This window comes from Zingiber officinale, chromosome 2B (genome assembly GCF_018446385.1).
Source record: "Zingiber officinale cultivar Zhangliang chromosome 2B, Zo_v1.1, whole genome shotgun sequence".
In the NCBI taxonomy this organism is placed as follows: domain Eukaryota; kingdom Viridiplantae; phylum Streptophyta; class Magnoliopsida; order Zingiberales; family Zingiberaceae; genus Zingiber; species Zingiber officinale.
The window spans coordinates 1943411-1960239 of record NC_055989.1 but is presented as its reverse complement, the minus strand read 5'-3'; the positions used below and the strand labels follow the sequence as shown (position 1 = coordinate 1960239).

General features: G+C 38.6%; 2 protein-coding genes across 2 annotated transcripts; one reads left to right on the top strand and one right to left on the bottom strand.

The window, feature by feature from the left end:
• Positions 1–8: 8 nt before the first annotated feature.
• On the bottom strand, positions 9–736 carry LOC122045027 (histone H2B-like). The gene has a single exon (XM_042605074.1). It carries the CDS (start codon positions 649–651, stop codon positions 172–174), a length of 480 nt encoding a protein of 159 aa, XP_042461008.1. The 5' UTR covers positions 652–736; the 3' UTR covers positions 9–171.
• Positions 737–15742: 15006 nt separating this feature from the next.
• Positions 15743–16397, top strand: LOC122045029 (histone H4). Its single transcript, XM_042605076.1, has 2 exons — positions 15743–15783; positions 15894–16397. The coding sequence occupies exon 2, from the start codon at positions 15924–15926 to the stop codon at positions 16233–16235; it is 312 nt and encodes a 103-aa protein (XP_042461010.1). The 5' UTR covers positions 15743–15783; positions 15894–15923; the 3' UTR covers positions 16236–16397.
• Positions 16398–16829: the final 432 nt, after the last annotated feature.

The following is a 16829-nucleotide window of genomic DNA, read 5'->3' as shown; positions in this document are numbered from 1 at the left end:
AAAGCAGATTAAATTCAAGAGAATTATGACTAATAAAAAACGAGAAGTAGAATGTTACATGATCGACAAGCTACTGAGAAACTACCAAGAAAGTAACACAGCCAACAAGAAAAACCCTAGATATCGAGATCAGAGGCAGGATCAGCGGAGAACCAATTGAAGTAGGTCAATTCAAGAACTGGTAAACTTGGTGACGGACTTTGTGCCTTCGGAGACGGCATGCTTCGCGAGTTCACCCGGAAGAACGAGGCGGACGGAGGTCTGGATCTCGCGGGAGGTGATGGTCGGCTTCTTGTTGTAGCGAGCCAGGCGGGCCGCCTCCTGGGCGAGCTTCTCGAAGATGTCATTGATGAAGGAGTTCATGATGGACATGGCCTTGCTGGAGATCCCGATGTCCGGGTGAACCTGCTTGAGCACCCTGAAGATGTAGATTTTATAGGTCTCGGATCCCTTCTTCGCCTTCGTCTTCTTCTTCTTCTTGTCGCCGGAGGCAGCGGAGCTGTCCTTGGATGGGAGGCGCTTGCCGACCTTGGGCTTCTTCTCCGCCGGGGCCTTCTCAGCAGCGGCCTTCTTCTCCTTCTCCTCTGCCGGCTTGTCAGAGGCGGCGGGCTTCTTCTCCGCCGGCTTCTTCTCGGCAGCCTTGGGCGCCATGGGAGATCGCGATCGACAAAGAGGAACGAGGGATCGGAAGAGAAATTGAGATGGCGTTTGGAATGTAAAAGAATTGATGGGCGGGTAGTTTATATTGAAGAAGAGGATGGCGGTGATTGGGGAGAATGTTTCAGGACCGGATCGATGAGGTGTACAGTGCCTTTATCGTTGGATTCAGGAATCAACAAACCGCATCGGCAGTCAAGATCATTGAGTATATATATGGTATAATGCTAATCCTCAATATAATATCATAGTGCTTATTAAATTTTAAATTCTTCGTTAAAGTTCATTTTATATTTTTCTTACAGATAAAAAAAAATCTGTAAAGTTATGTTAAAATAAAATACATTTTTTTGTTATTTAAATTGAAATTTTTTAACTTTTATAAAAACTCTATTAAAAATATTAAAAATAGTCGATCGAATCAGTTTCACACTCTTTAATATTTCGGCAAATTATTAAATCGAATAGGAACGTTTTCAAAATACATAAATTTCTAGTTTTGAAATTAATAAATCGTATCCCATATCAATTCTCAAAATCAAAAAAATTAAAAGACCTTACTCGATATAATTACGAAGTCTTTAAGTTTATGAGTTAGTTTCAGTCAAAATTAATTAGTGGACCTATAAAATCTAAAATAATATAAAATAAAATTATATATATATATTTTTAAATATTAATTTTGATATAATATCATGCCTAGCATCTGGTCACTCCTTTGACCTGTTAGGACTTCCCATCAAGTGTCTAGTCAATCCCTTTGACCCACTTGGACTTTTCTATTCATGCCAAGTATCTGGTCACTCCCTTGACCTACTTGGACTTCCACCAGATGTCCGGTCAATCCCTTTGACCTATTTGTATTTCCTCGTGCCAAGTATCCAGTCAATCCTTTGACCTACTTGGACTTCCCAACACCAGATGTCCGATCGTCCTTGATCCATCTGAATTTTCCCTTGCCTGGCTTCACTCACCAGGACTTTTACCTAGCTTCACTCACTAGGGTTTTCCATCTGCCTAGCTTCACTCACTAGGGCTTTCACCTGGCTTCACTCACCAGGACTTTCACCTAGCTTCACTCACTAGGCCTTTCAATCTGCCTAGCTTCACTCACTAGGGCTTTCACCTGGCTTCACTCACCAGGACTTTCACCTAGCTTCACTCACTAGGGTTTTCAATCTGCCTAGCTTCACTCACTAGGGCTTTCACCTGGCTTCACTCACCAGGACTTCCATTCTACCTAACATCCCAGTTAGGACTTCCCAGTCAAGTATCCGGTCAACCTTGACCTACTTGACTCTTCTTCAATCAATTTCTTATTGTCAAACATCTAAACTCAAACCAAGACTCAGCTTGGTCAACCAGGTCAACCTTGACCTGAGGGATGTTGCACCAACAATCTCCCCCTTTTTGATGTTTGACAATACCACAATAACACTTACAATACCACATGTAAGTTAGGCTAATCCTATAGCCTCAATCTTCATGCCACTAGGTAATGAACACATAAATTAAGCTCTTCATTTTCCCCCTAAGAGGGCACACTCCCTCTAGGTAATGAAAGCCTAAACTTACACTCATTCATAGGTCCTTTCATTCTCCCCCTATTGGCACACATCAACCCATCTTTGGGCACACATCAACCCTTTCCTCAATTTTGGGTACACATCAACAAATCCATTTGTTGACGACTCTCCTCCTGAAGAGTTGCTCCTCGTTGTTCACAACATCACTCGTTGTGATCAACACGATAATGAAGGTCTCATACCCTTCATTTATCCTTAACTTCTCCCTCAATGTAGACAAATACCCAACCTTGAGTATTTTCTAACCACTTGAGTTCCCACTTGAAATAATGAGGATATCCACTCCCCATTTCAAGGTCAAAAGCTCATACATGAGCATTTTCTTTAAAGAAGGTTAACCACCTTCCAAGGTTCATGAAAAATAAATTTTTCATGTCTTTAAAGAGTCCCTCCCCCTAAAGACATGGTGGTAAACTTCTGTCATTGCACCAACAATGACTTGGAATCCCTAAACCTTTAGGAAACCCAGATTTAGAAGTTTTGAGGTTCAAATACTCAAAATTTGAAACAAACCTCAACCTAAACTTCAATAAAGCCTTCCTTAACCAATCCATCCTTGTTTTCTCATGAAAACACCCTTTGTATGTATACAAATGTATTTTGGGTTTTGAATTGGTTACCTAGACTCAAAGAGGTTCAAAGATGCTGAAATCAAGCCTTCCCAGCCAAAATCAGCAATTTGGATCGATTGGAGTTGGGTTCCAATCGATTGAACCTTTCTGAATCGATCCACTGATCGATTCAGACTACCTGGATCGATCGGCTGATCGATCCAGCGAGCTTCTGCTCACGGGGGGACTTGCCTTCTAAATCGATCCATGGATCGATCGGAGCTCTGATAGTTGCTGAAATTCCATTTCAGTCAACTTCAGAAACCCCTAGAAAATTCTACAAAAATCTAAAAATCATGAAATTTCGTGTAGACATTATTTAGGGCATACTTAATCATGGAAAAATAGTTTTCTACGAAAATACATCATATTTTCAAAGATTGACACAAACTTAAAAACTTGCTAAAACTTTAGCGTTTTCTTCAAGTTTGTGTCTAACTATTCAATGGTGATTACTATCAAAAGGTAGCCTTCACCATGGTTTTCCAAAAGCATCTTTAAAAACATTTTCAAAATCGATATCCCATCATGTTCCTTGGGCATAATGCACATGACTTGTATATTAGCTTTCCCAATGATGGGAAAACACATAACTATGTGTTTTGATGAACTTAAAAACTCAAAAAAATGCACTAAATCAACATCTTGAGCTTTGTTCATCATCCTAATATCTCACTTGTATCTAATGTGCACTAAAGCACATACAAGTCACCTTATAGTCTTTGTGAGATGTAGATTTTGGTTTTGCCCTAATCTAGGAATCATGCATATCTATCTAGGCATTTTAAGGATATTAGACATCCACCTAAGATGTCACTTGTTAATAAGTGTTGTTAAATGCCATTTGTCCTTAATTACAAGGAATTAAACTAATGCATGATAATGTTATGGCATACATCAAAATAAAATAACTTTCAAAAGAAAGATTCCTATAACTACATGATGTATGAATGTCATGACATGGTATTTTTGGATTTTGCATAATAAAACATGAATGCAAAAATAAATATGATGTCATGGCATATGATGGGCAAACAATCATGGCAAGATTTAGCATAAATAAAATATACCTAGATCAACTATCTAAGTATCCTTAAAATCTTAGCTAAACTTACAGCTTAAACCTGGATTGCCCTAAAGTGCTTCATGAAAATGCTAAAGCCTAAATTGGCATTTCTAATTCCCTTGATTAATTTGTGCCAGTTGAAATTAAGCATATCCTCAAATGTTGGCATATTTCATTTTTCACAAGAGTAACACTTTTAAAATAAGGCCCGGATTGCCTTAAATTTCCTAAGAACATACCACACTCCCAACTTGGTAGTTCTTATGAATTTCCCAATATGTGTCATTTAAGATTAAAATCAATTCTTCCATCATTAGGCACATTTTACTCTTTCAAGGAGTAAATAATAATTCCATTTCATTTTCAAAAGTTAACAAAACTTTGAAAATGCTCCTTGAGTGTCAATTTCCTCAAAGTTGAGTTAACTACCCTTTTAATCGGAGTTGACACTCTCTAACCCATTTATGGGGTAGAGAAAATGCTCCTAGGAACCCAACACCTATTGGTGCTCCTTGGATGCTCTAGGTACTCACTAGGGATAACTTCCCTAGATACCTTCCTAGTGACCTTGTTGGGCTTCTTAGAAGCCTTGGTCACATTTTCTAGGTCAACTCTAGGGATAGCCTCCCTTGTGACCTTGTTAGTGACTTTCTTAGACTTCTTAGAAGTCTTAGTCACTTTGGTTGCAAAGATACTTCTAGGGATATCTTCCCTTGTATCTTTGACTTGACCTCTAGACTTAGGGTTTGTTCCATAGCTATATGGAACCCTATGATAACTAGGCACATCCCTTTTTGCTTTGGGTTTGTATCCCAAACCTCTATGGCCATTGGATGGCTTTTGTACCCCTAAACCTAGGTTATGCTCATTTTGCCCTTTTAGGATATTTTCCATCCTTTTTAGGGTCTTTTCCATCTTATCAAGTCTTGATCTCAAGACTTGATTTTCTATCATTAAATCCTTAGATTTTGATTTTTCATTACATCCATGAGCATTTTTGTTTTTGGGCTTGTATCTATTATCCTTAGTGTTCTTGCCCAAGTGTCCATCTACCTTCCTAACCTTAGGTTGGGTAGTTTTGGCATGTAGGGCCACATGCTTTTCCTTAAAGCCCTCATGCTTCCTATTCTTATGATAAATCGCATTAAAATGATAAAAATTAGAACTATCATGCTTTTTACCATAATGTAAAGGGGTAGGCTCAATAAAAGATACCTTCTTCTTTACCTTGGAGGCTCCCCCTTGACTAGTGCCTCCTTGAGCCTTGACCACCTTCTTCCCCTTGGGGCATTGACTTCGGTAATGCCCCTTTTGATTGCAAGAGAAGCATATAATATGCTCCTTGCTCTTCTTTGTGTTGGGGATGATCTCCTTGGGCTTCACCTTGCCTTTTTGTGCCACTTGACCCTTCTTCTTGGCCAATTTAGGGCACTTGCTCTTGTAGTGCCCATGTTCCCTACACTCAAAGCATATAATATGATTTTTATTATTAATTAAAATATTTATACCTTTGCTTGTAGGGGTGACATTTTCTTTGGATCCGGAGGTAGAAGCTTCCTCTTGATCGGACCTTGATTCTCCTCTATTTGATTTTTCTTGACTTGTGGAGGTAGAATCTTCTTCCTCCTCTTTGTCTCTTGACCCGGATGTAGAAGCTTCTCCTTCTTCTTGATCCGGCGTCACCAAGGATTGCTCCCCCTCAATCCTAGAGGTGGAGGCTTCATCATCTTGAATATGAAACAAGGAGTATGCTCCCTCCTTGTTCCCTTCGTTGCATTCCCTTGAGGATGAAGCTTCTTGGATTTCCTCTTCTTCGGAGGTTGAGCATCTCTCAACATCGGAGTCCTCCTCTTGGTCTTGCTCCAAAGAGTCACCCTCTCTGGATACTTCTTGCTCTTGTACAGTGGAGGGGATCTCTTCATGAAGCTTGGCCAATTTGCTCCATAATTCCTTTGCATCTTCAAATTCTCCAATTTTGCAAAGGATGGTGCTTGGCAATAAATTGACCAAAAGCTTAGTCACTTTGTCATTTGCATCGCACCTTTGGACTTGCTCCGAGCTCCATTTGCTTTTCTTGAGAAGCTTGCCCTTCGAGTTTGTTGGAGCTTCAAATCCTTCCATTAGAGCAAATCATTGCTCTATCTCCATCATAAGAAAGTTTTCGATTCTTGATTTCCAAGAATCGAAGCTCGTGGAAGTGTATGGTGGAACCACCCTTGTGTCAAATCCAAGTCCATCTTGGAATTGCATCTTGAAGTTGAGCTTCTTGAAATCTTTGACTTTTGATGAATTTGCTTCAACTTCTTCACCCTCTAGCTTTTCTTGTTATGCTTGACCCTTCCGACGATGATTCCGGTGAAGAGCGGCCTCGCTCTGATACCACTTGTTAGGACCAAAAGTAGCTAGAGGGGGGGGTGAATAGCTCGTCGCGTTCGCTCGGTGCTCGGCGTTGCTTGTTTCTTCGAAGATGTGCAGCGGAAAATACAGAAACACTCACACAACGCTAACACGGTTGGTTTACTTGGTATCCACCTCACAAGAGGTGACTAATCCAAGGATCCACACCAACGCACACACCCTCCACTATGAATAACACTCCTTTATAGTAACTACCAAGGGTGGAGAAACCCTACAAGACTCAATACAAGAAGAAGAAAGGGTAGTAAAGAAATACAAGTTTACAAGCTTACAATGAGTGCACAAACCCTAACCCTAGGTTCTTCTTCTTGCTTTGATCCGCCTCTTGACTTGGAAGAGCCTCCAAGAACCTTCAAGAACTGGCGATCTCGAGCTTGAGAAGAGCTGTGGAGGAGCTGGTGAAGATCTGGAATGAATCGGTGAAGAGATGCTGAAGGAATCGTGCGCCTGCGGCCTTTATCGACGCTAACGGTCGGATCCCGATTGATTCAAATGTTCCCAATCGATCGGGGAGGCTTTGGATCGATCCACGGATCGATCCAGAGCGCCTATGTGCTCTGGAGTAACGCCTGGATCGATCCACGGATCGATCCAGAGCTTATCGCGCGAAGCAGCATCGTCCCGATCGATTCACTGATCGATTGGGACATCTGGATCGATCCACGGATCGATCCAGAGGCTCTCTGTTCGCTAGAAAAGGCCTGGATCGATCCACTGATCGATCCAACACTTGGTTTTTGCCCAAAACCAAGTTCCAAGCCTCTCAAACCAACATCCGATCAACCTTGACCTGTTGGTACATCATGCCTAGCATCTGGTCACTCCTTTGACCTGTTAGGCCTTCCCACCAAGTGTCTGGTCAATCCCTTTAACCCACTTGGACTTTTCTATTCATGCCAAGTATCTGGTCACTCCCTTGACCTACTTGGACTTCCACCAGATGTCCGGTCAATCCCTTTGACCTATTTGTATTTCCTCGTGCCAAGTATCCAGTCAATCCTTTGACCTACTTGGACTTCCCAACACCAGATGTCCGATCGTCCTTGATCCATCTGAATTTTCCCTTGCCTGGCTTCACTCACCAGGACTTTTACCTAGCTTCACTCACTAGGGTTTTCCATCTGCCTAGCTTCACTCACTAGGGCTTTCACCTGGCTTCACTCACCAGGACTTTCACCTAGCTTCACTCACTAGGGTTTTCAATCTGCCTGGCTTCACTCACAGGACTTTCACCTGGCTTCACTCACCAGGACTTTCACCTAGCTTCACTCACTAGGGTTTTCAATCTGCCTAGCTTCACTCACTAGGACTTCCCTTCTGCCTGGCTTCACTCACCAGGACTTCCATTCTACCTAACATCCCAGTTAGGACTTCCCAGTCAAGTATCCGGTCAACCTTGACCTACTTGACTCTTCTTCAATCAATTTCTTATTGTCAAACATCTAAACTCAAACCAAGACTCAGCTTGGTCAACCAGGTCAACCTTGACCTGAGGGATGTTGCACCAACAATATCCTCTTTGGTTCCTTCAATTATCAGCTTACCCTCCCTCTTTTGTTGAATGTAACCATCCTGTCAGGCACATTAAAAAACATTATTACTAAAAGAGTTATCAGTTCAATAAAAATGGTACTTTTACTTATTGTTATTTTGTTTACAATCTGTTGGATTTTTTTTACCAAATCCTCTCCTTCAAAGCCACCTTCTTTGGTGACTCATCCTTTCTTCCACATAATAGCTCTATTAATGTCTTCATCATCACATAATTCAGTCACCTACAACAAGAAAATTCCAATAACAGTTAAATGAATAAAATTAGTCATTAAATGAAACAAACTCGTAGAAATTGGTCATCAAATTACAGCACTAGAACAATCAGGATTGTGATCAGGATTAGAGCCAACTGAAGCAGCACATTTCGCAGAGGCACAATCATTAAATGAAATGGGAAATCAGGGAAAAGCTTTAAGGCATGGGGTACCAAATGTATCACTAACTGCCAACAACTTGTAGCAACAAGCTAGCCCCCCGCATACTCAGTTTTAGACTCAGGTGTTGAGTATGCGGTACCAAAGGTGGTTTGCTCCTGCATACAACTTGCGTCTACTGCATAGAACTTGCGTCTCAGCAACCACATTGACAGTGAAATGCCGCCAAATAGTAGGAATATGGGAAAACAGCAAGACACAATCAGTGATCCCACTGACACAGTGAAAATTCAAATAATTTTATGTGAATAAATTGGAGGGTCATAAGAAAATATGCTAAAAAAATAGTTACTATTTCTTCCGCAAATCGTGCATATCCTTTACGTTAAAGTCGATGATGATACATGTGTTGTTTTCTTCTTTCTTTTTGTTGATCACTTAGTTTCTAGTTAGTGAGGATACATGTGTTGTTAAACTTGAATATAAATAAACTAGTTTAAAAAGATTAAATTATAAATCTTACCATGAAGTCTTCAGACATGCGACTAATCACAAACGACCTCCAAGTATCTCTTGTAATACCATAGCCAATAGGTGGCTCATCCAACTCCTCGGGTTTATCAAGCTTACTTAAAATGAACGTCTTAGTGAGATAACTTTTGTATTGACGCCACTTATTGTTTGATGATTTCAAACAATCATTCTTTCACTTTGGGTCAACATTGTACATCAACTGTAAATCACAAAAATGGAAATATGTTAAAAAAAATTAAGACAAACAGTAAATATATTATAATAATTGATAAAACATGCTAATTTACTTACATTAACTGATTCCCATATCAATTCTTTAACATCACTTGGAACATATTTCCAAGTCTTGTAACTAATTTGAACCTTTTCTCGAGCCAGCACACCAATATAACTTTGCATTGCAATAGCTGCTTCTCCTATTGGTTGTCCAAGTTTATTGAATGCAACATCCTTTCTAACTCCTTGAATCCTTTGCTTAGCTAGCTTATCTAGGTGTGTACGACCTCTAGACATTCTTGTGGTTTGGGTGTTTGTAGAATCCAACTCTGTGTTACCATCCCAACTCTCGGTAGTGGCTGGAGTTTCAATTTTTTCCTTACTCTTAGCTTTTTTTGCATGCTTTCTAAAGGCTTCCATGGAGTCCACACCTTCTGCTGATCACAACAACATGATAAAAATAATCATAGAAAAAAGTAAATAGACAACAGATACAAGAAAAGAACTTCCTAGATGTTTTGTGTGGTGTTGTTCACAAAACTAGGCTATTGTGAAACTAAGACTGGTTGCCATAGTGATGTTTTCCACTGCCAGACTTGTATCTCTTTTCAATTCCAGTGGATGAGCATGATCAAAACCTAATGTAGCATGTTCTTAAAGAACTTCCTAGATGACTTCTTAATAAAGATTAGAACTTGAATCATGAATTTATAGATGGATCTCTTTTCTAACAATTCACACTGTAGGAACAAGTGATTCTCCATTCATTTATAAATACCACTATACCCATCCATTTGAGATAACTTTGAGAATCGAAAATTGATAAAATAATCATAGAAAAAGGTAAATAGACAAAGTGATAAAAACTAACCGCAACATGAGAAACAAAACATATCAATATTGTCCACAACATATCATTCTTCAAAGGTAAATAACATATCAATTTAAATTGTTTACAAACTCATCTTGAAAAGTAAAAAGTTCAACAGTTAAATATTGTCGACCCAATTCCCATTACAGTCATCCCGAATGCATGGTGGTTCATTATCATCTTCTCCGTCAACATCCATTGGTGGTAACCCTCTGCTAAAACATTGATAGTGGATTGCAGTTTCTTAAAACTCTATACCATTTATGTATTCAAAGTACTCTTTGCTTAGAGTTGCAAGTACAACACTTCATAAAGGATCTTCAGGATCTTCGATGTAAAATACTTGCTTTGCTTAACTAGCCAAGATAAAAGAGTCGGATTTGAATCCAATTCGATTGAGGTTTACCAATGTGAAACCAAGATGATCAACTTTAATACCATTATTATTCTCCACCCAATTACATTTGAACATTGGAATTTGAAATTTGGTGTAATCAACTACCCATATTTCTTCTATGACTCCATAAAAAACCATATCTGACACGATAGGATTTTTATCCTTTACACTAGCAATTTGCATTGTCTTTGCGACTAAGCTGACTCCGGAGTTTTGTACAACTCGTATACCATCACGCTCTTTTGTAGCATAAGTAACCCCATCAATCAAATAACTAGAGTACTTTAAAATTTGCTTGTTAGGTCCGCGCGCTATCCATTTCAATCTTTCTGATACTTGATGAGTGGAAGGGTCTACACGTGCAACCTATATTTTTTATGTGATAAATTGTTAATTATGCGTAAATATGATAATAAATGTATGACAATACGTAATACTAAAGGAACTTACACGATCATATAACCAAGTAGCAAACGTTCGGTTATACTCATCTTGTAACCACTTCTTGGACTTAGCCCTTTGACGAAATCTTGCATTCAAATATGCCATGTGTTCCCTAATAAAATTATTAGGAATAAATAAGCCAATAGAATGTAAGCTAACCAAATGAAAGTATTAATAAGTTGGAGAAATTACTCGATATAGAAATCAATCTCCGCATCATTTGTCAATACGTAACGATGTGCTTGCTGCAACTCATCGTGACTAGTGGAGTGCACCACAACACCCGATAATGGCTTAGTAAGTTCTATTTGTCGATGACTTAATGGGATCCCAATTGTGTGCACACTACAAAGATAATCTGAGCAAAATTCAACAGCCTCTTCAGCAATATAACATTCAGCTGTACACCCTTCGGGCCGATTGCGATTTCACACATAACCTTTCAAAATCTTCATGTATCTTTCAAATGGGTACATATACCTATACCAAACTGGTCTACATAATTTCACCTCTCATACAAGATGAACAGTTAGATGAATCATTATATCAAAAAATGATGGAGGAAAATACTTTTCAAGTAAACATAATATCGTCACAATCTCTCTTTGCATATCATCCAACTTTGAGACATCTATCACTTTATTGCATAACCCATTGAAGAAGAAACACAAGCGAGTGATAGTGTGTCTGACATGTTTGGGCAAGACACCACAGATGGCCACTGGAAGCAATTGTTGCATTAAAGTGTGGTAGTCATGTGACTTAAGGCCAATAAGTTTCAAATCTTTCATCGACACAAGATTTTTAAAATTGGATGAGTAACATGTCGAAAGTTGTATTCCAAACAAAGATTTCAAAATCTTTCTTTTCTCATCATTACTAAGTGTATAACAAGCTGCTGGCAAAAACGTTCTCTTCTCCCCCATCCTTGGTGTCAAATCTATCCTCACATTTATTTCCAAAAGGTCTAATCTCGATGCTACTCCATCCTTTGTTTTTCCTGGAATATCAAATAACGTACCGATGAGATTTTCACAGACGTTCTTTTCAATATGCATCACATCAAGAACATGTCGAATGTGTAGATGTTTCCAATACTGAAGTTCAAAGAATATTGATTTCTTTTTCCAGCATGATTTTACATCATCCTTCTTCGACTGAATATTCCCACTGATTTTTCTCCAATGACAATTAATTCTTTCAACTCTTTCAAAAACTTCATCGCCACTCAATGGTTTTCGTGCAGGGGTAAACTCTTGGTTTCCATTAAATGCCTTCCTTTGCCTTCGATAAGGATGAGTTGTAGGTAGAAACCTTCTATGGCTTGTATATGACATTCCTATTATGCTTCAACCTTTGTGAATAGGTTTCTTCACCACAAATAGGGCATGCATGATATCCTTTTACAATACATCCTGACATGTTCCCATATGCAGGGAAGTCATTAATAGTCCATAGTAAGACAGCTCTACGCGAGAAAGTTTCTTGTTGATATGCATCATATGTTTCAACGCCTATATCCCATAAGCAATTTAAGTCATCAATTAGAGGTGCTAAGTAAACATCAATATCATTTCCCGGTTGTTTGGGACCAGATATCGACAATGTGAGCATCATAAATTTTTTCTTCATACACAACCATGGAGGAAGATTATAAGTGATCATTAAAACTGGCCAACAACTATATGCAGAACTCATCGAACCATGGGGATTCATCCCGTCAGTTGATATGGCCAATCTAAGATTTCTTACCTCAGTAGTAAAATCTGGCCACTTGTGATCAACTATTTTCCAAGATGGTGCATCAGCTGGATGATGTAAGTATCTATCACGAAGTCTTTTATCAGCATGCCAAGTCAACTCCTTGGATATCTCCTTATTTCGAAACATTCTTTGAAATCTTGGAATAGGGGGGAAGTACCATAGAACCTTTGCAGGAACTCCTTCCTTTATCGTATTTCTTTGGCCCAACTTCCACCTTGACATCCCGCAAGTAGGGCAATTGATAAAATCCTCATACTCCTTTCGATATAAGATACAATCATTAGGGCAAGCATGAATTTTCACATAATCCATCCCTAATGCACATAAGCTTTTCTTTGCATCATAAGAAGATAAAGGCAATTCATTGTCATCTGGAAGGATTTCTCCTAACAAACTAAGTAAGTCAGTGAAACTTTTATCACTCCAACTATATTTGGCCTTCAAGTTGAATAATTTCACAACTGCAGATAACATTGTAAATTTAGTGCATCCAGGATATAAAGGTTTCTCGACATCTTCAAGTAGCTTATTGAATTGGGTTGGATTCTTGGCATAACTATCAAATGCAGCATGTACCATATCTATTGGGTCCTCAGCAACATATTTTTGTTCATCTGGCCCTACTTGATCACTATCATTCTTTGAGTTCCCTATCGTAGCTCTTTCACCGTGTCATATCCATGTATGATATGTTAAATCTATACCATTACAATACATATGTGCTCTGATAGTTTGTACATTTCTCTTCTTTAAATTACCACATTTTGCACATGGGCAAGGTATTGCGTTACGATCATTAGCATTTGTCATTGCAAATTGCAAGAAAGACTCTACTCCAAACTCATATTCACGTGATAGTCTATCATTTGACATCCATTCTTTGTCCATTCTTGTAACAACTAAATAACCAACTAAATAATATACAAAATATTAACACAAACACAAGTTTTAAAACAACAGATAACAAAGGAAAGGTAGATAACAAAAAATAAAAATAAAAATAACAACAAATATTAATTACAAATATTTTAGAATATCAACAACAAAAGAAAACAGCAAACAACAACAGATATTTATGAATTATGTTTTCTAGGCATAAGTTTGCTAATGCAGTGGAGATATTTATATCTCCCAACAGAAGTAGGTGGTTAATATTTTGTAAACATAAGGGAAAATTGAGTTTTTCACTTGTGATGAAAATCTAAACAGCTAGAGAATGAAGTTTGACTTCTTGGATGCAATTATTATATGATTAGCATGGATTAGAAGATGGATTTAATGAAAGAGAATGATTTTATTTTTTGGGTGAAATTACAATTGGTATTTTGACTTCTTGGAAGCTACTGAATGCTGATTTGGGACTCGAATGGAATGACAAGACAAAGGACAACAACAAGGAAAAAGAAACAAGACCAAAGAAGGGAGCTTGAGAAAGATCTTAAAATTTCACAAAAGGTCTCAAATTCTCACAAGGAAGCTACCGAAAGCACATCGCCTCAGCGTCATTGGGGTTACAGTAGCAGACCAGATGAAATCACTCTCACAAGGAGTTTCAAGGCTTGGAGGAACAACTTAAAAGGTACTAGGACAAAGAATCATTGGGGTTACAGTAGCATACCAGAAGACAACGAGATCTGCTGCGGGGGCGAAGGAGGCGAAGAGATGGGTCAATCTGTCGTGGTCGATCGCCTCAGCACCGGGATCTGCCGCTTGATGAAGGTGTGGTCTTGACGGAGAGGAGTTCGTAGGAGTGGTTCGTGGAGAGGGGTTTGCCAGAGAGGAGTTGGATGGAGAAGGCCGCGTGAGATGAGGAGTTGGGAGAAGGGTTCGGGATAAAAAACGATCGGAAGATAGAAGTTGGGAGAAGGGTTCGGGTTTTCTACTCCTTACCTAGATCCAACGGTTTGTATTAATCAAGATTTAGATGAGATTTTAAATATAGACAACACTTTTTATAAAACGTTGTCGTAGACACTAAAAATCAGTCTAATAGACAACGTTTTTTATGAAGCGTTGTCTTTGACCCGTAAAAATCACTAATAGACAACGGTTTTTAGAAAAGCGATGTCTATTAATAAGAAAATAATGAAATAGACAACGCTTTTGACTAAAAGCGTTGTTAAAAAAAATAGACAACATTTTTATAAAAAGCGTTGTCGTTTAAGTGTTGTAGAATCTCAATTTTCTTGTAGTGGATGTAAGTATTCCCTCACCTGCAGTACAAGTTGCTCTCGTATGTTTTAGATTTTAAAAGTTGTTTGAAAATCTAGAGATTTACCTTGAAATTTCGGCCAAGTTTAGATACAAGGTTTAGGGCAAAGTTTTGAAATGAAAACATGCTTGTTTATGCTCCTTTATGATATATGATCCCTTATATGTTGTTAGTTAAAGTTTTATGCTTCATGTGGTATTAAAAGTTTAGGAACCCTACCTTGAAGTTTCGGCCAAGTTTAGATACAAGGTCTAGGGCAAAGTTTTAAAATGAAAACATGCTTGTTTATGCTCCTTCATGATATATGATCTCTTATATGTTGATAGTTAAAGTTTTATGCTTCATGTGGTATTAAAAGTTTAGGAACCCTACCTTGAAGTTTCGGCCAAGTTTAGATACAAGGTCTAGGGCAAAGTTTTGAAAGGAAAACATACTTATCTATCTTCCTTAGCGCCCCCAATATAGGGGTTGAAATAATCAGTAAAAATTAACGACGTCAAAAAAATTATCTTTTTAAAAATGATATGAGCTTAAAATAAACGTATCGTAAAAGTGATACTAATGGATAACTTATATCATGAGCTTTCTAATCACATGATCAATTTTAATTTTTGACAATGAATAATGATATTAATTTTTTAACTAAATATGAGAGACACATGTCTCTTTTCCATATAACTATATCTACATGTCTAATTTTTTGATTATATTTATACTAGAGCATCAAAATATGTTCGAATGATTGCTATAGGAACGAGTGGAAGAGTAAAATGGATATTATGTATCTAATTTGGTAATTTTATAATAAAGATAGGTAATTCAGATAAAAAATTTTCTTCGTAATTTACCGTTGATATTTTGGATTAAAAACAAAATTGAGCGTTTTTTTATATAAAATTCTCTAGCTATCCGTGGGAGTTCCCTTTACCTATCATCCGCCGTCCATGTTTCCGTAATCAACGGTTCAAATCACCTCCAAGTCCATACCAGGGATCCGCGGTTTCGCTTCATCGCTATAAGTACCGCAACAACCCAATTCTCCAGCATCGCTTTATCTCCGCCAACAACGCAGTCCTTAGGTAAGGACGCAGCCCTCTCTCCTACTTCGATCGTTCGTTTCAATTGCTCTCGAGCAATTTTCCTGTTGATTTATCTTGTGTAAAGCTAATCTCCTTTTGTTTTACTTCAGAAATCCTTCGATCGCGCTTGATTCTGAAGCATGTCGGGACGAGGAAAGGGCGGCAAGGGTTTGGGCAAGGGCGGGGCGAAGCGCCACCGCAAGGTCCTCCGAGACAACATCCAGGGCATAACCAAGCCGGCGATCCGGCGTCTCGCGAGGAGAGGCGGCGTGAAGCGCATTAGCGGCCTCATCTACGAGGAGACCCGCGGCGTCCTGAAGATCTTTCTCGAGAACGTGATCCGAGACGCCGTGACCTACACCGAGCACGCCCGGAGGAAGACCGTCACCGCCATGGACGTTGTCTACGCCCTCAAGAGGCAGGGAAGGACTCTCTATGGTTTCGGTGGTTAGATCTACTCGCACTCTAAACCCCCTTGTTGTCGAGAAAAGACCAAGATCAAAACTGGATCGAATCGTTCGCATTGTGAGAATTTTTAATTTTGGTTCAAAGCTGTGTGTAACTGCTGATCTGTTCTCTCTTTTCTTCGGTTTATGGATCTATGTTTCTAGTTATTCCTTGTTACTTTTGTCTATGTTTTTATGAGCCCTCATTGAGCATGTTTTGTTGTCCAATTCGTTTTTATTGAGATGTAAAGCCAGAGCCTGTGCAATTCTTTCTCCTTCTCTATTCTTCCTTTCGTTGTGAGTTGGAGCGCAGGCTACTGAAGGTGATCTCCTCCTACGTGATGCACGACGAGAGAGAGGGTCTGCCGGTGATGATTTTTTCGGTTCGGTTTAACTGATTCTGCAATTTTAAATTCAAAATCGATTATATTAAAATAATTAATATTTTTTTTAAAAAAAATTTAAAATTTAAAATTTGGATTTAATTTAATTTAACTAATTTTTATTTGCGTACCCAGCTCGGTAGTCCGAATCAGAAACTATCAATGCTTTAATATTTTTTAAAACTCAATTTAAATAGAATATATAATTTAATTTCTT

What these genes read in the sequence shown, in the direction of transcription:
- LOC122045027 (XM_042605074.1), bottom strand. Translation starts at nt 651, where the DNA reads ATGGCGCCCAAGGCTGCCGAGAAGAAGCCGGCGGAGAAGAAGCCCGCC.
- LOC122045029 (XM_042605076.1), top strand. Translation starts at nt 15,924, where the DNA reads ATGTCGGGACGAGGAAAGGGCGGCAAGGGTTTGGGCAAGGGCGGGGCG.